Consider the following 27345-nt stretch of genomic DNA (forward strand, 5'->3'; position numbering starts at 1 on the left):
CTTTCACCGGTGCGGGGAGTTGGGGGTGCAAAACGATCGCTGAGTCACTACAGCTGTTGAACTTCCTGACCACACTCACCGGGCTCGGGATAAGAGGGAAGAGGTGGGGTACAAAGGCCCCGAAGGATTCCCTAAGCTAGAGCCCCCTTTCACTATTTGGGGGATTTTTGTAGAGGCCAACCAGGAAGCTCTGGGGTTGCTTAAAGTCAACAAAAGAGAAAATGGGCGCTCCTTTCTCCAGCGCCCTCTAGTGCCCTAACCCTACCCGGGCAGCAGAGGACTAAGGGTGTTATAGACCCCAGGCACGGGCAGAAGCTCTGGGAGAAGGGCATCGGCCCATGGAGGCGGCTACAGGTCCTGCCTGAGGCAGAGGCCTTTTCACCTCCCATCTGCTCAATTGCTGCTACCTGCCTGACTCCTTTTCCAGTAGAGGTCAGTTAGAACAGGCTGGGGCCCATGCTGCCCGCCCCAGGTCCCTTGTTGATGAAGGGCCCCGGGTTCTGTGTACTCGGGGACTGTAAAGAAAAAAGAAAAAAAGATTAAATAAACAAAACATATGCCAGAACAGTGGGTTTCAAAGTGTTCCAGAGGCTAGGTGGTGGTCCATCGTTTTAATCTCAGCAGCCACGAGGCAGAGGTAGGTAGATTCTCATGACTTCAAGGCTAGCCAGGGCAGGGGGCTACAAAGAAGACACTGTCTCAAGATGAAAACAAAACAGCACGTGGAGGTTTCATTTGAGACCTTCCTGCCGCCAACAGCTGGTGAGAGAGAAGTGAAAAAGAGGATGGGGAGCAGGGTGGCAGCGCCCCCCAACAAGAGGCCCAAGTATACAGCTGGGCCAGGAAGGGAAGCTCTGAGTCGGGCCTCTGTTTGTTTGAATAGCACATGTGGCTCTGGGACTCAAGAACCAGAGGAAGCTGAAGATGAGCTAGAAAGAGGGCCCAAGGCAGGATGGACGTCTGCCCTCTGCCTCTTGACAGGAAACCACCTGAGCAGCAGGAAGGGCTGGAGGGGTCCAGGTGTCAGTGAAAGGTGAGCCCCCTGAGATTGGTCATGGAGATTGGGGTCCCTTGTTCTTTCCCCAGACCTTCGGGCTTTGCTGAGCCTGGCCGGGTGTCTTCTGCCCTGTGAGCCCCACAGCGGACTCCCTCCCACCTCCTGACTCCAGTTCTCTCCTTTACACGCCGTTTGCATTTGTATGTGCGGCATCTTCCAGGGAAATGTAATGAACTAAAGATTGTGCCACCTAGTTTCTTTCATGGTTCGGCGGAACCGACTACCTTCTCCAGGGGAAATGCTGCCAGCAGCATCCGGGAGCCTGTTCTGCAGCACAGTCTTCCAGCCACATGAATGCGGGAGGAGTTGGTCTCTATCTCAAGCCTATTTTCCTGTAGCTCTCTGGGTATTAAGGTCAACCCAGGCTGTCAGGAGCAGCATCTCCAGAAGGAGGGGTGAGGAGGGAATCTTGAACTGGGAAGTTCTTTCCAATGTTTCCACTGAGATCCTGGGAGAAGAAACTGCCCTTACTCTCCGAGGGCAGTGAAGAGCCTCTGAGAGCTGGCATAACTAGCACAGGGCAGGAGAGTCTGTCTTCCTACTTTCCCAGAGATTCAGATTCCCAGATTGACAGATCCCTGCTTGCCCTGCATAGGGGTGACCTCAAAGAGGGGCAACTGTGCCAGGGAGTTAGCTTTGCCTTGATGGGTATTAGATGGGGAAGAGGCTACGGTGACCCCAAGGCTACCTCATTAAGATGCCTAGGATGCTAGCGTGGTCCACAGACTGATCAATGACCAAGGAGGCAGATGGTCAGACAGTCACAGATAAGGGAAGGTCCTCACAAGGATGTGTGGGACCCGTTTCCATTACACTGCCTCTGTATGTCCTGTATGTCATTCAAGAACCAGGAAAGATCCTATCTGTGGGCAAAGAAGAGGCTAGAACGCCTCAGTTTAGATGGCTTTTGTGACACTGTTCAGGCCTGACTTGTGGTCAGGGCAGGTGGCTTCCGGGAGCCTGTCTGGCTGTCTTAGTTAGGGTTTCTATTGCTGTTAAGACACACCATGACCATGGCAGCTCTTATAAAGGATAATATTTCACTGGGATGGCCTACAGTTTCAGACATTGAGACCATTATCATCATGGTGTGTCATGGTGGCACACAGGCAGACATGGTGCTAGAGAAGAACTGAGAATTCTACAATGATCCGCAGGCAGTAGAGGGAGTCTGTATCCACACTGGGGGTAGCTTGAGCATAGGAGACCTCCTGCCCTTACAGTGACACACTTCCTCCAACAAGGCCACACCCACTCCAACAAGGCCATACCTAATAGTGCTTAGGGGGGGCCAATTACATTCCAACTACCCCACTGACACAGAAATATCTAAAGGCCTCCTTTTGCTCAGCCTCAGCCCTGCTAGGAGACTTCCATTTCTGTAGTCTCCAAGAATAATGCTGGGTATACATCATTTACACTGTGTGGCTGACTTACATGCTCAGCACTGGGGACCCTAGTCCTCAGGTTCCTGTAGCTGCCACAAGGTTCCCAGACAAAGGCTTCACTCCTCCTTATGGATGCCCTTTTCTGGGAGAATGAAAATCTTTGGTGCTTCCAACTTTCCTGGGCTGCTGTGCTTGGGTTTTGGTCCCATCCAGTTGATTCTTTAGTCCCAGCTAGCACTGAGACTACCAGGTACCAAGTTTCAAGGAGCTTGGATGAACCAATGGCTAATGACCCTGCCAAGGTGGCAGTTGAATACTTGAGGATGTGGTGTTTGATGAGGTGTTCTGTTCCAAACAAATCTGAGCTCTGACCTCATCTCCTGGGCTGGCCCCCTCTCTCCTCTGCCTTTGGGTATCCAGTTCCTTCCACTGCTGTGATTTGTTGGAAAGTACCTGGCTCTCATTTGGAGACCCGGGCATCTTCCTCCTCCACAGCTGTCTGTGTCCAAGCAAGTTGGGCAGCAGAACTCTCCCAACCCTCTCCCATGTGCTGGAAACCTGAGTGGGAGGCAAGGTGGGGGCCAGGGAACAGAACTGCCTAAGTCACAGGAGGACCTGCCGTAGGAGAAAGTGGGCAAAAGGTGGAGAGAGCTAAGGCTTTCTAGGGGATAGTAACATGCCACCCAAGGTGCAGTCTTCCCGGGGGTCTAAGAATCTTGTCTCCTTCAGGGAAGGACAAAGAGAAGAGACTGTAAATCACAGGGCAGAGCTAATTCCCCAGGGCCTCTCAGGCACAGATGTGCAATTGCTTGTAATGAGCTCTCTCTTGGGGCCTCCAGGGGGTCTGACCACGTGCCACAGGAGCTAATTGAGTGCTGAGCCTGGTAAAAGATTTGTGTTAAGGCTGCTCTGGCTATCACTGTTGTGATACAGGGATGGTATTGGACCACACCGGCTGGGGGAAATGGTAAAGTGTGTGTGTGTGTGTGTGTGTGTGTGTGTGTGTGTGTGTGTGTGTGCCCAGAGGAGCTCTTGGCATGCTTCAGGCAGGAGCAGGGCCCTCTGCGAGTGGAGGTATTTTTCTGATGATGAGAGATTCAATTGGTGTCCAAGTCTGTACCTTCTGAAGCAGGCAACCTCCAAGTATCTTGGGAATGCTTTTTCTGGGCAACCTTGCACAAAGCCCTGGCCCAGGGTTCCCTGCAGCCCCAGCTGTCCACGTCAGGGATGGGGAGGACCAGCAACAATCACCCCTGAGGTGTGTGGTCTGAGTGTTCTGGCTTGTAATCATTTTATCCACAGCCCCCAGGCTTTTGTCCACCTCCCTATCTGATTAGATGGAGGGTGGGAACTGTGCTGGGTGTTTTGATGGACACTAAGCTAATAGTAGGATGGAGGCCGACTACCATGTACCGTAGAATTATACCACAGGGGTAGTGTTTTGTTCCTGTGGATGCTGGTGGGAGAGGTGCTGCTTGTTCTGAGGACTAGCGTGGCACCATAACATTAAAGGTGGAAATGACAAGAAAGCATAGTTAGTGAACAGAAACCCTGTGGTCATGAACTGCCCCTGCCCTGCCCTGCCCTGCCCTGCCCTGCCCGTGTGCTCCCATCAATTGTGGAGGAAACGGTCAAGATGTTAGACTCTCTGTCCTGAGACACTGTGTGAACACCGTGACAGTTACTAGAGCAGACTGCATGATGTCCTCAAGGAAGACGCCCCAACTAATGCAAAGTGGACACACTTGCTCATATTTGGTGACCACCATCATAGGAGAGGGCCAAGCGTGAACAGGAAGTGCCCACAAACGTGCCAAGTGGGGGCGGCAGAATTGCAGGTCTGATGAACCAATTCTAAAAATACGCTCAATATTTCCTTAAATAGGTTTATGATACGTCATTGTGAAATAGACAGCATTTACTCTGTTAAGGCTTGGAAACCCCTGAGGGCACCACACACTCAGGAAGGTACCATGCAGGACTAGTGGACAGACAGCCCAATGCTGCCTTTGCTGCTTAGCACAGGGCTTTCTTCCTGAGAGCCCATATCACTCCCATTAACAAAAAACAATGAGAGTTCAGGTCTTCAGAAGGGAGTGGAAGACAAGTGGCTCTTTCTCTCTGACAGATCAGTCTCTGAGTGTTCCTGGAAGCATTGCGTTTGTTTAAGCTCAAAGACTTATTTGAGTGAGGTTAAGTTCAAACAGACCCAATTGCTGTAGCCAAAGATGACTCTATGCACTTGTGAGCATGTGCTCTGTGTGTGTGTGTGTGTGTGTGTGTGCGCGCACGCGCGTCTGTGTATCTCTGTGTCTATACAGAAAAGAAGAAAATGCACACGTAAAATGAAGGACACACAGAATATTTCTGACCTGTGTGTAAGCACATAATCAGATGGAGAAAGAATGAATTATGGGCCCTGAACGGGTGTCTGAGAGGGATGGGGGTGCAGTGGCCAGATGCAGGACTAAGAAACTGTGCATGTAGTAAAGTTAAACTGGGGGACCCTTTACACCTCTAACTCTAGCCCCTGACAGGTCAGTCTCATGGGATCCCTGGCACATCCCCATACTCCTGATCATCCTGCCTACCCCACAGAGCTGACCCTACAGAGTCAGCTGTGTTCTTGGCATTATTTTTGACCGTCATTTTCTCAATTCACGGGGAAGAGAGTGAATAAAGTTGTTCTCTGACACCTGCATTTTTCCCTAATAGCTTTGGTCTGTAGCAGAGGACTTCACCCAGATTGTCCCCTGTAGGGAAGTGTGGCGAGTACTCATGGGGCCTGGGTCTGCTGTGAGCTGGGATTTTGGTGTAAGTGAGCTTCACTTGGTGGGTTATACTCTTGAGCACTTACCCTGGGAGCACCATTGAACTTATCCTTTACGTCCCAAATTGCGTCCCTGGGAGTTCTATAATGTTCTGCTCTGAGAGAGGTCTGAGGTCCCATTCAAATGCCCCTCAGCTGCCATCCATTGTTTATGGGATGATGAATCAGAAGAGGCTTCTCTGGGCAATGTCCTTGTAAATCTCAAATTGAGGAATCGTGTGTACATTTGACCACACAGCAGCAGCTATACAAAGCCCTCCTCTAGACTCCAGGGAAAGGGAGCTGCCAGGAGGTGGGGAGGCATGGGAGATGGTACTGAGAGGAGCAGGAGGAGCAGAAAGGATCCATCAGGACCTCCCTTCATGCCCTTTGGGAGCCAAATCCTAGGTTTGAGCCAACCAGGCTTGACCCCCTGACTTGAGCCCCATCAAAACCTCTGTTCACAAATCAAAACCAGGTCCAGAGGCCACTAACTCTGTAGATTACTTTATAGCAATCACAACAATTAGTAAGCAGAATCGAAAGGCTGGGTCTCTACCAGCAGCTGCCCTAGGAGAAGTCTGTCTAAGTCAGGCTGTGGTTCACAAGGCCCAAACCCCGATGACCACTATCTGGCCGCAGCAGAAGAATCTGTCTCTACTTTCCAGGTAGGTGATGAGGCTTCAGTTCAGACTCTACTGTGTGCACTCAGCAACCGCTGACCTTGGAGAAGAAGGTGATAGCCAGGCACTGGGCAGAGATCCTGGAGGCAGGCAGTCTGAAGCAGGGGACCCGGTGTTTAGCCCGATGTATGAGTTGGTGGCTAGTAGCACCTGCTGTCACACTGCTCTTCTGGCCAGCTCTGTTCTCACTTCCCAAATGCCTTGTGCTTATTATTCTCACCATCACTTGCCCAAGTCCAGGTTTCACGGCACAGCTTCAGGATGGCCCACCCACCGCAGTAGTGAGTCCAGAAGCTATTCCAAATGTGGCCTCCAGGTGGCAGTGAAAAGTCAGCCTGACAATGTGACTGATCAATGTGTCACACCTGAAATACACAAACTGAAAGGAACAGCATCCCAGAGCAGTCAAACCCCCTTGTCACCCAAACATTCTGGTTCCTTAAATTAGCTTAAACCAGCTCGTTTTTTTAGGCAACCCAGTTCCAGGGCAGTGGTTTTCCTCCGGTGTGCTGCCCTGCAGGCTAGAGGAAGATGGGTCTGTGAGAAGGCCTTGGTGAGGGTCCAGACACCACATAATCGTCCCCGAAGTTCTCATTGGTGGGTTTACAGTGGACCTAAGCTCCGTGGGTCCTGCAGGACTAAGCGTATCACCGGGGCACCTCTGCACAGTTCATTCAGGCCTAAGGGCCCATGGGGACAGCACAGCAGGCTATTCCTATAGAGGCCATGAGAGGGGGTGTGGGCAGTAGATAACATCGGGGGCAACCACCCGAGGGATTGAGAAGAGATTACTGAACCCTCTCATGGGTAATGGAGCCTTGTTCCGATGTAAGAGCTAAATCCTGATTCAGAATACACGCAGAGAGAAGGTGAAGTAAATTATAGGCATGTTTCTTTCTGTCTACATTTTCCAATTTAACTTTGTGGCTCAATCAGATCTTATAGGGGAACTGTTGCCTTACAGAGTGAGAAAACCAAGGCAGAGAGAAGTCTGACAATTGTAATTGACTCCAATTTTTGTGACCGAAAGGTGAGATGTTTCCTTACAGTCTTGGCCTACCCCTGCCTTGAAGGGTTCAAGGGGGGAGTCTCGGGAAGCTGTGGCGCTTTCCCACAGAGACACAAGCAAACATCAATGTGGCCTAAAGTCAATCATGCTTCACATAGAGGGAAGCCTGCTGCGTGCCCCTGGGTTAGCCTCAGGTCTCCGCCCACCGTCAAAGTCCAGCCTTACTTTATTTAAGCCTTTCCCTGCTAAGCGACATGTGACTGCTCCCATGCCTTTGCTAGTTAGAGGCAAAAGTGATTAGGAAAGGGAAGGAGAGAAGAGGAGAGGATTGAGGGGGAGGGGAGGAGAAAACAGGACCGAAGGAGGGAATCAGAAATCTGGGGTAGCTGTCTGGTGAATCATCTCTGTGAGGAAGGAGCTGATGGGGGACAAGAGTATTGTACGTCAGGAAACCAAGTTGTAGACTTGCTTGATAATTATAAAAAAAAAAAGTAGAAATGGGACCAGCATCTCACAATACTCTAGTCGGTTTGACTCAGGAACAGCAACGTGACTCAACAACAGAAATCTTTCAATGAATTTGCCACATTAATGGCCTGAAAGGAAGAAAAACCCACACAAGATTTTAAAAGCACTTCACCAAAGGCATTTGATGATGGAGTAGCCTGCTTATGACTTCTTTTTTTTTTTTCTTTTTTTTTTTCTCATGGTTTATTATTTTTTTTATATATTTAAAAATTTCCATCTCCTTCCCTCCTCCTCCCCCCTCCCTCCCCTCCTTCTCCCCTTTCTCTCCCCTCCATCTCCCCCTTCCCTCCCCTCCCCTCCACCCATACCTCCCCTCCCTCCCTCTCAAGGCCAAGGAGCCATCAGGGTTCCCCACTCTATGCTAAGACCAAGGTCCTCCCAACTCCCCCCAGGTCCAGGAAGGTGATCGACCAAGCTGAGAAGGCTCCCACAGAGCCCGTCCATGAAGAAGAATCAGAGCCCAGAGCCATTGTCCTTTGCTTCTCAGTCAGCCCCCGCTGTTGGCCACACTCAGAGAGACGGGTTTGGTCGCATGATCCATCAGTCCCATTCCAACTGGAGTTGGTGATCTCCCATTAGTTCTGTCCCACCGTCTCCATGAGTGAACGCACCCCTCTCGTTCCTGACTTTCTCCCTCATGTTCTCGCTCCTTCTGCTCCTCATCGGGACCTTGAGGGTTGGGCAAGACTGGGCCAAGGGAAGATGGGGAGAGAAAAGTGTGAAGGGGAGAGCGGGGGGAGCTCGGAGGAATGGGGTGCTTGGGATATAGGAAGGGTGGATATGAGAGCAGGGAAGCATATATCTGAATTTAAGGAGCTACCTGAGGGTTGTCAAGAGACTTGACCCTAGAGGGGTTCCCAGGTTTCCAGGGAGACGCCCCCAGTTAGTTCCTTGGGCAGCTGAGGAGAGGGAGCCTGAAAAGGCCAGTTCCTATAGCCATACTGATGAATTTCTTGCATATCACCATAGAACCTCCACCTGACGATAGATGAAGAAAATGACAGAGCCCCACCTTGGAGCACCGGACTGAGCTCCCAAGGTCCTGATGAGGAGCAGAAGGAGAGAGAACATGAGAAAGAAAGTCAGGACCGTGAGGGAACCTCCAGCTGGCGACAGATGGGGAAGGTGACTGAGCCCCACATTGGAGCACTGGACTGCTTATGACTTTTATATTCATTTCAAAAGCAGGAGCAGAAAGGAACCTTCTTACATTGATAGAGCTTATTTTAATCCCCACCCCCAAGGTAAGCCAAGTATTGTGATGCATAACTCAGGAAGTAGAGGCAGGAGGATTGTGAGTTGAAAATCGCCTGGGCTACATCAAGAGACCCTTTCTCAACCCTCTCTAACCTGTCCCCCATAAGTCTCCAGGGAAACCACACTTTTTATAAGGGAATTTTAGGGCTTGGGTTGAGACTTAAATGCCTGCTGACACTAATGCTACCTAATGTGGCCATGGGAATCCTGGGCATCCCAACAGGACAAGAAAAGAAAATGAAATACACGGGACCGAAGGAGAGAGATATATTGTCATTACTCGTCAGTGATGTTAGGTAGCTTCTAGTTGGAACTGATGCAACATTCCATCAAGTTTCTGAGTAAACGGGTTGGAGAAAGAAAACCATCAGCATTTCTTTGTAATGGTAGTGCCACCAAGGGAGGTAATGGAAAACATTACTTACGATAATTGTAAGAGCAGTTAAGTCCCCGGGGAAATAGCAAAGAATGCCCCTAGGATCCACTCTGACCTGTTCTGTGTGTCCAGCGAATATGTCCTGTGTTGCTGGGAGGCACCTTGCTGTCCACTCTCAGCCCTTCTTCTGGGTGATACAGGCCTGAGAGTCCATGGGGCAAGATATACTTGACTCCTTTAGAAGCCAAGAACCAGGCCTGGGGACAGAAGAGGAGGAGGAGCCTCAGTTGACCCCTGAAAACAAAGGGAGAGGAGGACTGCTCTGGGGTCCCTGAAGGCTTGAGTCTGGACTCTGTAGGTCTTGAGAAGCTGCTCAAGAACTCAGCATCTCTGCTGGCTGTCCGCTATGGGAGGCGGGGAGTTGAAGAGCGCCAAAACAATGGAGCAGAGACCTGGCCTCCCTGGCCTTGGGCCTCCTCCCAGCCCAGCCAGCTCCCACACACCCTGTCCACCCCTCACGGTTCTCATCTGGGTAGAATCCTTGGCTAAAGCCAAATACATATCCTGCTCTCAAGTGACTTTGGATCCGAACAAACAGAAAGGAAGGCAAGCTCCTACTCTTGGACACAGCCTTCAAGGTTCTAGTTAGTGATGTAACGAAAGAGAATACTGTCATTTTGTCGTCCTTAGTGAGATGCTCAGGAGGGAGAGGGAATCCTAAGGGCCTCCGACGCCCAAGTTCCTCTCTATAGCTCTATCATCCTCAGCATGTGAATTCTGTCTCATTGCATGAAGAACTGCCAAGCGCCAGCTGCCAGGTTTCACTTCAGCCTGTAGAAAGGGGCGGCCCTCTGCAGGAACTTGGTAAAGTGGCCATATTTGTTGTCCGGCAGAAGTGTGCTATGCTGTCTCTGCTACTGAGGAATCTTCTGAGTCTCATTGGTTCCTACAACCCTACAAAGCTGGGTTGCAGCCCAGGGACCCTGAAGTGCCTCTGCTCTGTCCCTGCTGCAGCAAGTACAATGTGTGCCTGGCTTCCCTGGAACACTAGGTTTGGCAGAAGATGGGCATCCAGGTGCTAGGGTTGAGCTGCCTCTCTGCATACTGTCCATCATTAAGGTTTAGGGTCTGGAATCACTGAGCTCACCAATGGGCAGGATGTTCAGGGATTTGGCTGCTCAAGGAAAAGCCCTAAAGTCATTGAAAACACCCATATAACTCGATTTGCCCCGTGCAATTTAATCCTGGCTCAGACTTGACAGCAGCCCCTGCAGGCTCCGCTCTAGGCTCAGACTGTAGAACTCAGGCAGGGTCGTCCCTGGTCTCTGCCTGGCTGCTCAAGTCAACGGTGTTTCCATTCCCCTCATCAGTCTGGCTCAAAGCAGACAGTGGGGGATGGGACAGCAGGCAGAGGGCGATGGCTTCCTCCTAGTCAAGGCAACTCTGTCTCTCACCTCTTGTCACAAAGATTAAGATCTATAATAAGGACATTTAAGAACTCCCTGTAATTTGGTCATCAGCTCTATCTCGGTCATTAGCCGGTGGCACCAGGGTATTAATCTGGTCATTGCTCGGGTTCCTGTGAGTTGTGATCAAAGTGTCCGATGATTAGACTACTCCAGTCACAGCGCTGTAGTGATTGAATGGCAGGCAGGGAGCAGCCCTTGATCACCCGGACCAAGAGAGCCGGCTCTGTGTGGCGGTAAACCCCCACAGGACCTTGGCAGGGAGCTGAGGAGTGAGGGTGGTATCCATCTCAATGAGTGAATGAGTGGGGGTGTCCTTTGGAAGCTTGCCGCCCCCGGGGTTCCTCAGATCCCATCTCTGGAAACTATAGGGCCCTGGGATTGTATAGGTGGAAGACAGCCAAGAAACGTGAGGATAACCCACATTGGAGAGGCTGCTGACCTTGATCGTAGAGAAGGGTAATCTCCAAGGTCACTGAGGAGGGTAGCCTTGGGTCTGCTTTTCTCAGCCCCCGCTGGGGTCAGCTCCCTGTGTCTGCGTTCAAGCTTGTAGCAGTCACCTGAACACACCCACCTGCCCTGCCCGTCCCAGGGACCAGGCAGCCTCTTTTACAAGGGGTGAAGACGTATTGAAATTGATTTCTCTGTTGGAAATGGGATAATTAAACCGGTTGTTTCTCTCTTCATCATCGTCATAATAAAACGAGAGGACAGTGAGGTTATGTGTGGCATGAAGTAATATTGTGCTGGCTTAATGCGAGGGAGCATTAATTGAATACAAATGGCCTTTCTGGGAGTTGCTGAGTTATATTTCAGAGATATGGGATAATGATGCCATTTAATCATTTTTACAAGATATAAAATTACTGGCTGCTCTAGGAAGATCATTAAGGCAAACAATTGTTCACAGCAATTGAAAATAGGGTTTTAATTATTTAATACAGAAATTAAACTATTACAGACCAATGCTGGACAAGGCAACTTAATAGAAATTTATATACAAGTGTCTACGAACATTTTAGTTTTATTAACCTGCCTAATTCCTTAATCCAGACCAGCCAGAGGCTACCTTAGCTGTGGCTGCAACTTCACTGCTTGGATTGACTGGACAGGAGGAAGTTGGGCAGGGCAGAGAGGATGGGCAGGGCAGGGGCAGGCAGGTTTCTGGGAAGCTGCTGGTGAATGGGCAGTCTGGCCATGCGGAAGTAGGGGAGTCTTAAACTTGGAATTCCAGGGGCAATTCAGGGAGCCCCAAAAGTTCCACCAGCAGCTCTGTGTGTTGCATGCAATGACCTGGAGGAACCAGACCTTGGCCGAAGAGGTTATGGTTTCCTGTGTAGTCGATGGTGACCTTAGGTTGAGCAGGCCACAGAGCAAGGGCCTCGGGCCACCATCTGAGTGCTATCTTAAGCAGGGTGACCCCCAAGAATGATGTTCTGGAGAACATAATGAGAAATGGTCGAGAAGTGTTGGTACAGTATGTGGGCCTCAACTCTGGTGACTCCCCTTCAGAAACCAGGGGTGGCTCGAGTGGATGGGAGCAGAGTGGGGGCCTGATCTCCAAAGGCCTGGCTCTCATGCTGGGTTAAAACTTCCCAGAGGAAGGCACCCAGCTCTGCCTTTCAAAATTCCTTGGGCGGGAGTAATAGACAAGGAGTGTGAGCAAGGGGCACCAGGCACAAGGGAGGCAAGATGGCTGCTGGGGTCACACTTAAGTCAAAGACACGGGATGTGCCTATCTGTGTCTCTGCCCAGGACTGCAGTCCACTTGACTGTAGTCTCCACTGTCCCCCATGTCCTCTTGCCCCTCTCTTAGGTGGTCCACCAGGTAGCCCCAAGCTCTGTGCCTAGATAACTCTAGGTACTGGGATCTAGTCCCTAGGAGATAAGGGCTACAGCGTCAGTAGAAAGGTTTGCTGGGGACCTCTGGCCTATTCCCAGCTTTGGCTGCCTCACGTTGGAAGAAAGGATGTTTTAAATGGGATTTTGGTTAAAAACCACGGGATACAGTATACTTCTCCTAAAGTGAAGACTCTGGGGGAGGTGAGACAAGGCCGGGGAGGAACGTGCTCACCAAGCCTTGATGCAGCTTTGGTATGGACTACGAGAGGGTTTTTACCCCCATGCATGCTTTTTTTTTTTATTTTTCCAAATTTTCTTCTATAAACAGTGAACAAAAATATTTATTTTAAAAATTGGAAAATTTCACCACGTAAGAGACTAGAGGGACATTTAAAAAGCTAATTGACAAGCTGTAGTGGAGAAGGCTGGCCTGGTGTAGACACTTACAGAGAATCCACAGTGGATGGTGGGCTGATGGTTATGTGGACAACACCCTTCACTATTGTCAAGGGGCTGACTAGAGTCAGATCTTTGGCCCCCTACTCTTCTTAGCCCTATACAGGTAACTCCTGGCTCCTGCTTCTGGGAATTTCCCAGAGGAGAAGGTGGGACTACTGAGTGACCTGCTTAAGGTTGAGGTAAAGACCATCCAGCCTGGCCCCTTTCTCACCATGCTGGCTCAGAGGTGACAGTAGCCTGCAGATGGATCCATCCCTACCTTACCCACCTGTGCCAGGGTCACCTGACATCAGGGAAGTCCAAGCTGGATGTGGACCGTAGCCATCACCCTTGTGTCCGATGCCCCTGCCTCCCCTCCTGTCTATTACCTCCAGGAGAGGCATCTTAAGAGGCAGGGCTGGGTGCCTAACTCGGAGGCCATCCACCGCTGGAATTACATCCTGTCTCCCATTATGACCAATAAATCCCAAGCAATCTTTTTTCTCCTCATAGTTTTTAGGGTTACATAAATTTCACCTGTGCAATTTTTTCATGCTTGAATATATTACAGAATGCCACTTCTGCCGCGGGAGCTAATTGATAATGTGATTTGTTATGTTGCTGGGACATAATTCAGAAAGTTATTTTAACGCCTTTGATACATGGAATAGCACTCACTGTTTAATATTTCTCACATGAGCAGACACGGTGTGAGGTGAAGAATGTGATACTGCAGATGAAATATTTTCAGAAGCTTTTATTCTTGTTGTTTGGGTGCGTGCCAACGTCTTTGTAGAGGAAAGCTCATATTTCCAGTACAGCTCAGATTTGAATTTATCCCCTGGTCATTAGCTAGCTCTGCGTATTTTTTCTAATTCTGGAACAAGTATGCATATTTGTTTTTTTTTTTAAATTATGGTTTATTTAACTTTATTTTATGTGCATTGGTGTGAAGGTGTCAGATCCCCTGGAACTGGATTTTCAGACAGTTGTGAGCTGCCATGTGGGTGCTGGGAATTGAACCTGGGTCCTCGGGAAGAGTAGTCAGTGCTCTTAACCACTGAGCCATCTCTCCAGCCCCGCATATTTGTTTTTAAAAGGAAAAGAATCAAACAAAATAGAGGAGAATCGCACATAACCCTCCAACGCCATCGAAGATGTTCATTTGACATATTTATGTGCTGGGTTAAATTTAGATCCACTGAAGCCAGAAAACAGTGTGCAGTCCCCATGCCCATCCGGCACTGTGGATGGTTTCAGGCTCCTGACTTCAAGTGAGCCTGGGAATAACGAGGGGAAAGGCCCACAGCTCAGCAGCTTGAGACTGCACACTGTTCTGTGTAGCCTTGAATGTGGTCACTGTCATGAGGTATGACGCCATAGCGTCCCACCAAGGTGGCTCTCGCTATATGCTACCTGCCTGCTAGGCTTGGGCCACCATCTCGGGTGTCAGATTCACTGTCCTGGAATCTCAAGACTTGTTCTATCAGCTAATAGAACAAAGCACAAATCTGTGGCGCCGAAGAGGGAGGAGGACATAAAAGGGAGCCCATCTCCAGCAGAGGCTGATTTTGGTATTCTCTGGCAACAACTCTTGCCGGTCTCCCACATTCCCCTCTGGGGTTTGGTGGTTTTCTTTTAATCCCAGCCTTCAGGATAAAAGGCCTTCAGTCCCTTCCCCTCCTTCCCCCGTGGTGACACTTTGCATAACAAACAGAGATGGTGGCACCAGTCCTAGGTGTTAGTAGATAATAACTTGTGCTTTGTTAAACACAATTTTTGACCACATGTGTCCTGCCTGACCTAGGAAGTCCCTCTGTGCACAGCCAGGGGCAAGGAGAGATGAACACACACTAGCAAGGTACAGGGGCACTGAGCAGGTGTGGTGCTCTGGAGATGCACCCAGCTGTCAAGAATGCCTTCTTCAGACCCTGTCATTCCCTGAGGCGATATTTCCCCCAGGGAGATCCATCTGACACCAGTTCTATGGAGACAGCTCTGGGCCCCACTAGGCTTAGGACGAGGAACAGCTGTCAGTCAGCCCTGCACCCCTTGCTTTCACTGCTCTAGTTCAGAACGAAGAAAGAGCCCCACTTCTGAGATGGTCTGTGTGCCCCCCACCCCCAAGAGCTGGTATCCAGAAGTCAGCACCTGTTGTGAGTTTTGAAAAGGTGGGTGTTTGGGGCTCAGCTTGGGAAGTGACTGAGATTTAACAGGGTCATGGTGTAGACCCTATGACTGGATCCTAGTGGATTAACAAAAGGAAGGACAGAGACCAGGGAAGGTGAACTCCCTGCCTCTCACTGTCAGATGTGTGGAGCACCTTGGGACACGGAACTCTTATCAGCAGGAATGCCATTGCTGGATGCGATCCCCTGGGCCACAAGAACTATGAGGTGAAATGACCCTCTGTAGCATGTGTCATTAGCAGAGAAAATGGGAAATAGCTCAACCCTGACCCCTTAGCAGAGGTAGCAGTCAGGGAAGCTCATGAAAAATATTGGGACTTCGAGCTTCTGCCCTGTAGACTGTTCTTTGCTCTCCCCCCCTCCCTTTCCTGGCCAGAGAGCCAGAATGGGCAAAGAGGCCCCACAGCTAAGCTTTGTAGTCCATGGCTGAAAGCGCCCTCCGGGACCTCATGGACCACTCTTGATGACCATATCGGGGAAAGCCTGTTGGGAACTGTAGAAGGATCACGTAGAGGATGGGTATTTTCCCAAGAGTCATGACACAGCAGCCAGGACAGCAGGGGGCAGGAGGACCACACATGTCTCCAGAGGCGTGTGGGGTGAGTGTGGCAGCCCTTAGCTCACACAAGGATGATGTCCTCCTGTCAGCTTTGACGGCATCCGAATGTGCTGGTGATCATAGCCAGACACCCCAGTTCCTGTCCTGGACCTCCAGAAACACACCACACATTTAGTTATGTGTAAAGTTTAGTTGTTTACTAAAACACTGAAGCAGAAAACAAACTTGCGGGCTAAAGAGAACAAGCAGGAGCGTAGGTGGTATACCCACCAACAGCCGTCTTCTCAGGATATGTATCATGGACAGAAGGACACGCATCAGGCTGTGTCAATGCTGGGGTGAACCCCAGAAAGTGAGAGAAAAGTCCTGAGTGGGGAGGCTCCTTGAAGGGTTAGAGCTAGGGACAGTGGCCCCACAGATTCCAGGATTTAGCTCACACGATGGCTTGGTGAGGCAGTCCATACAGAACTAAGCCGAGGGAGATGGGGCGTGGCTCGAAGCGCTGAGCCTGCAGTTCAGAGAATATCTCTTCCCTGGAGGCCTGGGGAACCTCATCTGTGGAGCATGAGACACAAGCTGTAAACCCCAGAGCTCTCTGGCAGCAGCCTGGGTCCTGCCAGGATGTCCACCCTCACCAAGGGCGTGGTACCAGGGAGAGGAGAGCATCAGGGAGCAGGCTAGTGCTTCTGGCTGCAAGGGGCCATGAGTTCTCCCTGCAGCCTGACCACAACAGCCTCGCTGCTTCCTGCTCCTCAGTGCTGTCAAGTGTAGAAGCTACGGTGGTCTGGTCTTCTGGTTGTCAACGACGGCTTGTCAATGACGGCACCAGAACGTGATCACATCTGATCGCAAGCCCTCGTCTACTCCCCTGGACTTCCTGACACATCTTGAACCTGGAGACTGGCCTCATAGCTTCCTCTGTGAAGCCCAGAGGCACCCCTACCGTGGGCAGGACGACCCACAGGCATAAGCACCATTTGGTCCCTTCCTCCCTAACACATGCTTGGGCCCCTCTGTGATGACAGGAACTAGAGACCTGCATGGTTTGCTCTTTCTCTGTTTATGGCAAAGCAGCATGCTGGCCACTCTGGAGAGCAGAAGGATGGGGCAGAGTCATGCCCAGTTCTGTTTCTGGCTTGTTAGGAAGGAGTGCCAGGCTTCACCTCTTTGTCCGCTTCTCTGGTCCCTCTTCTTTTACTTGACTGCTCAGCTGCTTGCTCTCACTTATTCTCACAAATGTATTCATTCAATCCCTAGCTCACAGCTTCATCCCTCCTTCCTTCCCTCCCTCCCTCCCTCTTTCCCTCAGGAATGCAGTCACGTGTTGGCCTGCCCACCCACTCCTCAGCCACTCATTCACTGTCCGGAACTCATTTACACACTCAGTTCCTCTCTTTTCCCTGGCAGCTGCATCCCAGGCACGGGAGGGCACACGATTTCTCAGAAGTTAATCTCCTACTGAGTTGTATTGAATGTATTTCAGATTTCTCAATTTTCTTCCCTCCCAGGATAAATCTTTGTGAGTTATGCTCCGTTTTCACTTTAGTGTATTGCTAAATGCAATTAGCCAGAGTTTTATCTGATTTTTTTTAAACACTAGTATCCACATGTGAAATTTATCTGCAAATTCTTTCACCGCAGCTGGCGCCTCTTGGCACAAGGTTTGTTTGAAGGATGGGTAGGTGGAGTTTGTCTCCTGTAGAACAGGCAACATCCTCCAGCCCTGCCTGAAGCTTTACCCCGCCCCTGCCCCAGGCTAGAGGCTGTCCTAAATTTTACTGGGACAGGAGATGAAAGTAGAGTGACCCTCCTGACTTAGCAGGACACACCCTCAGTCTGGGAGTTCCTCCTCCTAGATGTTTTCTTGTCTTGGCTTAGGGAGACCATGTGGCTGCATGGAGTCCATGGGCCAGGCAGCCTAGGTGGCCAAGTCCCCAGAGTCCTCTCTCTGGGCAAAGAAAAAGTGCAGAGACCACTTAGAGAGTACAGCTGAGCTCTCTCTCCTCTCTCTCTCTCTCTCTCTCTCTCTCTCTCTCTCTCTCTCTCTCTCTCTCTCTCACCCAGAGGCTGAGCAGATCACATTGGCTTCTCCACAAGAACAATGCTTATTGGTTTATGCCCTCTCCCTCCTTCCCTCCTCTCCATCTCCTTTTCTTTCATGAAGTGGGGAGCACCCTGTCCCTGAGGGCAGATACAATGTAACCACATTACACAGACATGCAGATGGAAGGGCAGTCTCTACCTTACCTTGGTTAATGGTTTCATTGCCTAGCCTCTGAATGAGACGGACTGTTTTCCCAAGTGGCTTGCCAAATGCTAGCAGGTCTAGGGCAGAAAAAAAGACTCTTCAGGTGGGCTATGGACACCCTTGGCAGGCTTCTAGCAAAAGCCCAAGGAGACTTTGGGATGGCCAGGGTGCCCACTCACTGTCCCATAGGGTGGTGGCCCTCAGTGCGTTGTCCTGCAGCAGCGTGGGCCATTGGTTAGCCACAATGCTCTCAACCCCTACCAGGCTCAGAAGGATGGCGGTCTCGATGGGCTTCTCCAAGGACAGTTGTGATGTGCTGTGGGGATATACGGACTAGTACCAAGGGACTGGTGGCCCTCCCTCCATCCTTCCCTACACCAACTGCTCTCAATCTCACACGCAAAAGTTAAATGTCATTTAACAGGAAATAGCATTTTTTGAGTGTTGTCAAATCCATCCGGTAGCAGCTCCTAGCCCTAGCTTGGAGCCCACCAGCAGTGGACTTGGTACCATGAGGTGGAAGGTGTTGGCCAGCCAGCTCTGGTAGTCCATCTGTCCCTGGGGTGAGCTGAGCTGTACCAGCACTTGCTCATAACACCCCTTCCCCATCCACAGACTCCCGATGACACAAAGACACTAAGTACCTCTTGTTCTCTGAGATCTCTGCCTTCTGCTTCTGGATCTCAGAGGACTTGGTCAAGTCCAGCAGGACCATCATCTGGCAGTCTGCAGGACACAGTGAGGCTCCTCAGTGGTCACCCACACCATTACCACCCCCCACGGGAGCTGTACTCTGACTAATTCACCTGAGGCTTGGGCTCTCAACAGGTTTTTTTTTTTCAGGTACCCAGTGAGTGCACACAGGAAATAGGGAGCAATAGGAAATAGAAATAGGCACTCAGGGCCACTCCAAATTCTTCCTAGCATAAGCGGCTCTACTCCCCCATTGCTTGTGGAAGCTTCTGGGATTCCATACTGGTGGAGAAAGAGAGAGAAAAGAGGGAGGAGGGAGAGGAGAGGAGAGGAGAGGAGAGGAGAGAGAGAGAGAGAGAGAGAGAGAGAGAGAGAGAGAGAGAGAAAACCCTGCCTCAGTACTTACCCGCGGTGTGATGTGGTATAAGAAGCTGGTCCCGAAGAGGGACTGGACAAAGGTACCCTTGCAATATTAGAGGGTTTGGATGCTGACCAAACTTACCACCCCTCAGTTTGCTGTGGATGTGCGAGTTTCTGGGATGTGAGATGGTCCCAAGTGTCTGAGTATGAGTGGGCCCCCCCTAGACAGGAATGAGCCCTGAGACAAGCGGCAGCGTGTGGTTCTGGCATAACTACCAGCTCTCTGAACCCCTTCAGTTCCCTGGGATGTCTGGGTACAGCACTTCTGGGACTCATTGGCCTCCTGGGCCTGTTGTCAGCAGGCACACAGAGAGAACGAGGCTCCCAAAATACCCATGTTCAGACTGGAAGGGTTCTGGTATCTACCAGACCAGCCGTAGGAAGTGACCCTCCACAGCTGACTCTCATGGTGGGGGTGTCTGGAGGTCTGAACAGGGGTCCTCTGCATATAAGGAGGTGCTAAGGGCAACCAGGGCAGTTAGTGGCCCTGTGGCTGCCATACCGTTGTTGGAAGGAGTGTAGAGACAGTTTTCAAATAGGTAGAGGACAGGCTAGGATAGGGTGCTATGCCTTCCTGAAGCAACACGAGCCTTGGACTCTAGATCAAAAAGCAGCAGTCCTGGCTGAGGCTGCAGATGAGGGACAGGGTCTCACCTTGCAGATCCATGGCTACCAGTCTTTCCACAACCAGGCGGGACAGGAAGCTGCCCTTCATCCCGTAGAAGAAAAAGCCTCGGCAGCTGTCCAGTACCTGCTCCCAGTCAGTCTGGCTGCGCAGGGTGAAAACGGCGGTGGGTGTGATCACACATCTGGGCTGGGGTGATCACACATCTGGGCTGGGACATTCATCTGCAAGCCCCTCCTCCAGATCTGTTTGTCGAGCAGGGAATGTTCCCTGCCACCCGCACAGAACCCTTTATGCTGCCGTGGGGGCCCAGATTATTTTTGTTTTCCTAGTGTATAGCTGGCCTCAGATGGACGTTCGCCACTGAGAATGGTAGTTTAGGAACAGACATGCGTCTCAAGTCAGTGGGGCTGGTTCTGGGAAGTACTATAGTACCTCTAATATGGGAGAGAGGAACTAGGTAGGGTCTTCGTCACCCTCCCTGTCCTACCTCTACCCCAGTCCTGGACAGCCTAACTTCTCTCTCCTTGTACCAACTGGCTTGGCTCTCTCTGACCCAGTTCCATACACATCAAGGGACAGAGATGACAAAAGGCATGCCCACAGGGGCCAGTGATGTGGAGTTACCTAACCCTATGCTAGTAGTATTACCTTCTTTGGGTGGTTTTGCCTGAAGGGGACCTGAGGTCACCTGGGGTAGATCACTTGTGGGCGAGTGACCATGGGATTAGAACAGCTTCCCTTGCCTAGTGCTGTGTGGGGCTCTACAGAGCAGATCCAGCCAGCAGGGAAGGAGTCACATGAGGGCACCAGCCTCCGTAGTCAGATTTTGGAGACCCAGGTCCCAACCTTGGAATGCTGTTGCTTCCCAGGTGCCCCGTCCAACGTGCCGTGTAAGAATCTCGGAACTTCTCCAGGATTTCCTGGGTTATGGAAACAGGGCTCAGCACCTCTGCAGCAAGAATTGAAAGAGACAGGCCATGGCTTCCTCATCAGAGCATGAGGGATGGGGCCCTGTGCCGCTGGGATTGGACAGAGGCTGGGGAGGAGAGAGTGTTAAGTGCAGGTGGGAGTGTTGGCGCCTCTGCTTTCCTCTTTAGGTGGAGGAACTGGCAGAGGATAAGCAGTTGGAAGAGAAGAATAATGGGGCAGGGGGAGAGAGAAGGAAGAGGGGGAGGAGGCCCCAAAGTATTTAGAGTGTCAAAGTGGTCAGTTTGTGTCCAGACCCAAGGCTCCAAGGCCATTTGAGGTGACTTCCGTGTATCCACGAGAGAAGCTGGCACAAGGCCTAGGTGGCCTTGGCCTACATAACAAGGGCCCTGTGATGCTCTCACCTTTGCCGTGGGCCTTCTCATAAGGGTCCACGACAACTGGGTCCGAGTCAAGGACAAGCAAGAACCAAAGCAGAGTCCTGGGGGCCGTGAGCACCCAGCAAAGGATACACTTGATAGTGTCCGAGTCGATTAGGATGCACTCTGGTGGGATGACCCGGATTATGGCGCTCTGTGACACAGAGAGAGGTGTCAGCGCTGGGCCTCGGTGGATCTGGTGGGACTTGTTGAACTCAGGCTGAGCAGAACAAGGGGCCCCTGGGCTCCCACCCACCTACCTTCCTGCCTTTCTTTCCTGGGCTTTTCTTCTTGATCTCCTTGCTTTTGGTCTCTTTCTTCATACTGCCTCCTGTGGAGGACAAAGACAAGTGTGAAGTGTCAGCAGGCATGCGGCACCGCCAAGGCGCTAGGCACCGCTGCTCAGGTCGAATTTTGAAATTTGCGACTCTGACAGATTGAGAACCATTGATTCCCATTTTTGTCATGTCAAAACACAAAGCTTCACAGGCCCAAGAAAAGCTCTTGAGGAACGACCAGCCCCAAGGCTTCGAGGCGCCCATTTCTGACCAGTGACCTCTCACACAGGGAACTCACCAAAATGCCTGTAGTACTGGGGCCCCTGATGGGCCCAGGGTCTCTACACAGATACTTCCTGTGTCTTTTCTATGCTCTACTGGGACAATGAGCAGTTCTTTCCAGAGGTTACGTGTGAATGGCTCTGTACCCCACTGTGACCATCTTCACCCTTTTCCACCCTGTGCCTTCTACTCCTTTTTCTGACTTCCAGGGTGGGGCTTCCACAGGCAGTGGGGTTGAGGCCTAGGCCTGGCTCTCCGCCATCCTCATTTTGCCAAGGACACACTAAGAGGCACACTAAGGGGGTGACTTCTGTCAGAGTCAGCTTGCACTTCACACAGGCCCTCAGATGCCTCTCAGTCTTGCGCTTCCCGAGGCCTTTATCCTTACCAAGTAGCTGTTTATTTGCTTTCTAAGAGGAAACCAATTTGCCTTTTCCAGAATTTTCCAGAAATGAAGGCATCTGCTGCGTGCCCTCTTTTGAGTCTTTCTCTGGGCATAAGTCTCCTCACCGATGATATGTCACCGTGTGCCATCCATCCAAGAGGGTGTTCAAATGACCATCAAGAGCCTGCTCAGTTGTGGGTGGTCAGAGGAAGACCTTAATGAATGGGAAAACGGCAAAGTCCATCCCATACCCCAAGGTAAGACTCGGAAGGAAATGGCTAAACTTTTCTCTAGTCCATGTTTGGATGTTGGTAGCGTGTTAAGACAAGTCCACTATGGCTTTCTGTAATGACACTTCATTTGTATTTTAATAAATACAAATTGCCTGAAGTTCAGAGAGTAAAACAGCTGCCCTGGTCAGCCTTACAGACCAGGCAGTGGTGACACATGCTTTTAATCCCAGTAGCCACACTAGTAGCCATAGAAACCAGGTGGTAGTGGTGCATGCCATTAATCCTGGCCCTAAAGAGGAATATAAGACGGGAGGAGACAGTTATCACACTCAATCTCATTCTGAGATTTCAGGAGGCAGAATCACCATTTCAGACTGAGGTAGAGGTAAGAGCCAGTGGTTGGCTGTTTTGCTTTTCTGACCATTAGATTGATCCCCAATTTCTGTCTCTGGGTTTCTAATTTTTTAAAACTTATTTTTAACTTTATTTTATGTGTATTGGTGTAAATGTGTCAGCTTCCAGGGAGCTGAAGCTACAGGCAGTTGTAAGCTGCCATGTGGGTGCTGGGAATTGAACCTGGGTCCTCTGGAAGAGCATCCAGTACTCTTAACCATTGAGCCATCTCTCCAGCCCCTCTGGGTTTCTATTAATCATGCTAAACTTTCTCCCTCCAGTAAGTTACAGTCTGAGGACTATTTCTCTACTACCACTCCTACCAAGGTTAGCTGATTTGTTTAGCTTTTCTGGTGTAGGAGGTCTTCTTTCTATGTGTTGCTTTCATTGGCCAAATAAAGAAGCTGCCTTGGCCTTTTGATAGGGCAGCCCTTAAGTGGGTGGAGTAGACAGAACAGAATTCTGGGAGGAAGGAGGCAGGCAGAGAGCTGCCTGCCATGAAGCTGCCGGGTCAGACATGCTGAATCTTTCCCAGTAAGCCACAGCCTCGTGGTGACATACAAATTATTAGAAATGGGTTGAATCAAGATGTGAGAGTTAGCCAATAATAGGGTAGAACTAATGGGCCAGGCAGTGTTTAATTAATACAATTTCCATGTGGTTATTTTGGGAGCTAAGCTAGCCGGGTGGCGGGACATAGACCACTCCTCTTACTGCACTCTTCATAATAGTTTTGCCCCCTTGTTTATCAGTCTGTAATAACCCATCCCCTTGTCCAGCTCTGTGCCATAACCCTGCCCCTGCCTTTCTGTTCAACTCTCTAACAAACATGCTGAGCTTCCAGCAAGGTCCTTTGGCTTCTCCATCAGGGAGCCCAGTCCACCCAATCATCACAGTCTCTCTCTCCCTCTCTCTCTCTCTCTCTCTCTCTCTCTCTCTCTCTCTCTCTCCCTCTGTGTGTGTGTGTGTGTGTGTGTGTGTGTGTGTGTGTGATATCTTCATTCCCTCACTGGTCCCAGTTGGGTCAAGTCCCCAGAACTGTGCAAGGACAAGGTTTGGACTGTCACAGGGAGTTGTATGACCTAAGAGCGTTTCTGTCTGCACATGCCCTCATATCTCTTGTATAAAGACCTAGGAGAGGGGTGCATGTGTCACCTGTGGGCCAGCGTGTAACTTCTTATGACCCCCTGGCCACTTCCCAGGGTGGCTCTCCTGCATGCCCTCCCAGCAACAGCAGCATTCCCGTCAACAGTAGGCAAGCATATGCCTCTGCTTCTTCCCCACTACATAGAACAGCAATCTTTTCATTTAATTGTTATTTAAATTTTTTAATTTAATCATTCATTCTTTACGTGAATTGGGAAACATGATTGGTACACAGCAGGCCACTCTGAAGCACATATACACTGGACTAGTGGAGCTGAGCCTACTAAACAGTCACACCACACACTCCCATTGCTGCTGCTTGGCGGAATCACCTAAGCCCTACTCTTAGCCACTTTAAAAAAAAAAAAAAACAAAAACCAAAAACCAGAAGAAACATGGCATTGCATTGGCCATCATCACCATGTCACCCAACCGAGCTCTCAAACTTTCTCTTGCAACTAGGATTTTGTGCCCGTGGCCAGCAGCTCCCGGCTCCAGCCCCTGCCTGTCTTTCTTTCTCTCTGCTGTGGAGCTGAACTTTCTGAGATTCCCAGGATCAGCGGCATAGTGCATGCTTGCTGTCTGTGTCCGGCACAAGGTCCACCAGGTTCATCCATGTTGTCTAAAAACAACCTTCCTTCTTCTCTATGGCTGTTGTGTAGATACGGCCTATCTTCACCCAGGGATGGACACTTAGGCTGTTGTGAATGGCAATGCTATGGACTTGGGAGAACAGGTTTTCCTTCACCCGGCCGAACCTATTTCCTCTGATGGACACTCACTGTATCTACCCACCGTTCTAAACTCGCTCATCCATTGCTCAGCCTTGGGCATGGAGGCCTCCAGTCCTCACCCTCCACACGGGACTGCTCAACTGCAGCCCCCCTAGCAGCTGTGGATGTGTGTGGAGTTTCAGTGTGTGCCTCCCATGGTCCGCTTCTTCCCCCCCCCCCCCTCACTCCCCACCAACACCAATCTCGAGTGAAGGCTGGGGCTTGGGTTGTTCTTCGTGCTTGCTTGAGGCTTTAGTTACATTTTATCACAATCCCCCTTTAAGTAACACCACCCCGCATCTGTTACAGCATAGGGCCCTGGCAGAGCCTGCATCGTTGCTCCCTGCAGCTCTTGCTCTGGTCTTGCTATGCCTGTCAGGAAATCCCACAAGTATTGCTCTTACTTCCTTTCACTTAAGTGCCTGTTCAAAGATATTTTAAACAGAAATTTTTTGTTGTTGTTGTTGTTTTGAGACAGGGTTTCTCTGTGGCTTTGGAGCCTGTCCTGGAACTAGCTCTTTTAGACCAGCTGGCCTCGAACTCACAGAGATCCACCTGCCTCTGCCTCCGAGTACTGGGATTAAAGGTGTGTGCCATCACCGCCTGGCTTTTTGTTTTTAAATGAAAAGCTATCACCCCCTTGCTCCATGGCTGCTTGTTTCTTTCCCTGACCTTTGGGGTCACTGTTGCTGGCCTCACTTCCACTGGCCTCCCTGGGGTCCTCTGTAGATCTTTTTAAACAGTTGTCACTATGCTGTCCTCAAGTTTCTCCGCTTTCCCTCCAGGCTCCTAGCTGCATGCCTTCAGCCCGGGAGCCTCCTGGGTTATTCCTGTGTTCTTGCCCATGTTTGAGTCACAAGGCTCTAAGAAGCACCGGGGTCATGTGTGCTGGTTTGAAAGAAAATGGCCACCAAAGGGAGTGGCATTATTAGAAGGTGTGGCCTCGTGGAGTGGGTGTGGTCATGTTGGGGGAAGTGTGTCACTGTGGAGGCGGGCTTTGAGGACTCACACATGCTCAAGATATCACCCAGTGTCTCACACCACTTCCTGATGCCTATTAGTTAAGATGTAGGACCCTCAGCTCCTGCTCCAGCACCATGTCTGCCTGCATGCCACCATGTCACACCATGATGATAATGGACTGAACCTCTGGAAATGTAAGCCAGTCCCATTAAATCTTTTTCCCTTAAAAGAGTGACCGTGGTCATGGTGTCTCTCCAGGGCAATAGAAACCCTAACTAAGACAGCATGTATCTCCCCTCTCTTGGAAGATGTTGCCATCCTGGGTTGGCTGGTACCTTGCTTCCTCTTTTCCGGTTTCTCATCATCTTGGAAGAATATGGCTCATATTATTTTATCTGGAGTAGCAGCAGAAGTCTAATCAATTTCTAACTTTATTTGGTATTTATTGATTACTGACCGCTTTTCACTTTTTGCAGTCCTGGGTTTGTAACCAAGGGCTTTGTTGACGCTGGGTGAATGCTCTATCATTGAGCCATATTTTCAGCTCTAATTTGTTATCCATTGATGTACAACATGTATTCCAAAGTGGCAGTATGCCCCAGGAACAGTTTAGAGAACTTTCACAGACTGAAGTATCTTGCAGTCTCACAGGTAATGGTACCCAAATCCTTGTTTTCCCCCTTTCCCAGGCCTGACTCAGGGCCTGCTTTCCCTCACTGCCCCTCAACATCTAACCAAATGATTCTGGGTGTCAATTTGTTTTTTATCAGCAGGATTCTTCTTTACTGTGGTAACATGGACTCAAGTGGGCTTTCCATTCACAGCACCGAGTGTCTATTCTGGAACTGATTTTGAGTGAATAAGGGCCAAGGAAAATGTTAAGACACTTGGCAATTGTTTGCAGGGCTGGCTATGGAGCCCAGGGCCTTGTACATGCTGGTCAGTGCTCCACACTGGGCTGCACCCCCAGTGCCTTGCTCCTTACCTTTCGATGGGAGTTAACAATGTTTTATCTGAAATGTAATTTCAAAATGCCCATTTTGAGATTAAGCATTACTGTGGCTAAGGCACGACTCACCTAGCTCCTCCTTGTGGAGACGGTTCCATAGCATCTGGAGAGAAAATTCTCTTGACAGGGAGGTGACCTCACTGAGCATGGAGAGCCCCTCAAGGGGCAGCTCTAGTAGGAGCTTGTCTATGATCAGGATCATGTACTCGGGGCTAGGCTGCCCTGCGGAATGGAAACGACAGCAGCTCAAACACGAGAAAGACTAGCTCTGGGGGCAGGGCACACCCTCGAGCCTGGGCTTCATCTCTCCAAGCCCTGACATCGTGTCTAGGTAACTGGCCTGGTGGCAGCTGTCCCTGGCATGGAGATACGAGGGAAAAGTGCGGCCCCAGCCCAGTTTGCAGATGCACAGCTGCACTGATGGTGTGCTAGGGTCCCTGAGGCAGCCGCTGCTGGTTTGGACGGCGTGGGCCTGGGCAGAGCCCAGACTTAGTGGCACACCTTACAGGATGCTACATCTCAGGACACCCGACTCCCAAGGCAGGACGGGAAAAGTCCAGGCTGATGAAAACTCCTCCCAGAGGACTTCTCACACAGTGAGTCCTTCAGAGCGCCCTGGAAGGAAGGCTCGCTCTCTTGATCCAAATGGCAGCCTCTCGCTGCCCACAGATGTGTGCCACAGGCTGATGAGGACTGCCACTCTGCCTGCAGTTATGCTGGTACCCAGAGGCGGGGCCACAGACACTTCAGCTGTATTTTCTTAATTTTCAGAACCAGAGCAGGTTTGCCTTAAACCCAGCAGTGACTCTTTGTTCGTGTTTTTAAGCCTGGGAATTTAATGCAAGACAGAGACTCAGTCTAGGAGCAAGGATCCAGGGACTGACCAGCCTGCCCACAGAGTGTAAAGCCCACACTCCCCCTGGTTGAGGCAGTAATTCGCAACCACC

General features: G+C 50.6%; 1 protein-coding gene across 1 annotated transcript in view; it reads right to left on the minus strand.

Annotated features, from left to right (window-relative positions):
- Positions 1 to 16034: 16034 nt before the first annotated feature.
- Positions 16035 to 27345, minus strand: part of Cfap46 (cilia and flagella associated protein 46) — an 87518-nt gene continuing 76207 nt past the window's right edge. The window contains exons 50-59 of the mRNA XM_038312356.1: positions 26468 to 26620; positions 21197 to 21267; positions 21030 to 21090; positions 20922 to 20957; positions 20437 to 20539; positions 19617 to 19732; positions 18494 to 18575; positions 18029 to 18165; positions 17849 to 17926; positions 16035 to 16156 (exon numbers count right to left, since the gene is read on the minus strand). Coding sequence (XP_038168284.1) covers positions 16035 to 16156; positions 17849 to 17926; positions 18029 to 18165; positions 18494 to 18575; positions 19617 to 19732; positions 20437 to 20539; positions 20922 to 20957; positions 21030 to 21090; positions 21197 to 21267; positions 26468 to 26620 — 959 coding nt within the window. The remainder of the gene's footprint in view (positions 16157 to 17848; positions 17927 to 18028; positions 18166 to 18493; positions 18576 to 19616; positions 19733 to 20436; positions 20540 to 20921; positions 20958 to 21029; positions 21091 to 21196; positions 21268 to 26467; positions 26621 to 27345) is intronic.

Source organism: Arvicola amphibius, chromosome 1 (genome assembly GCF_903992535.2).
Source record: "Arvicola amphibius chromosome 1, mArvAmp1.2, whole genome shotgun sequence".
NCBI classification, from domain to species: domain Eukaryota; kingdom Metazoa; phylum Chordata; class Mammalia; order Rodentia; family Cricetidae; genus Arvicola; species Arvicola amphibius.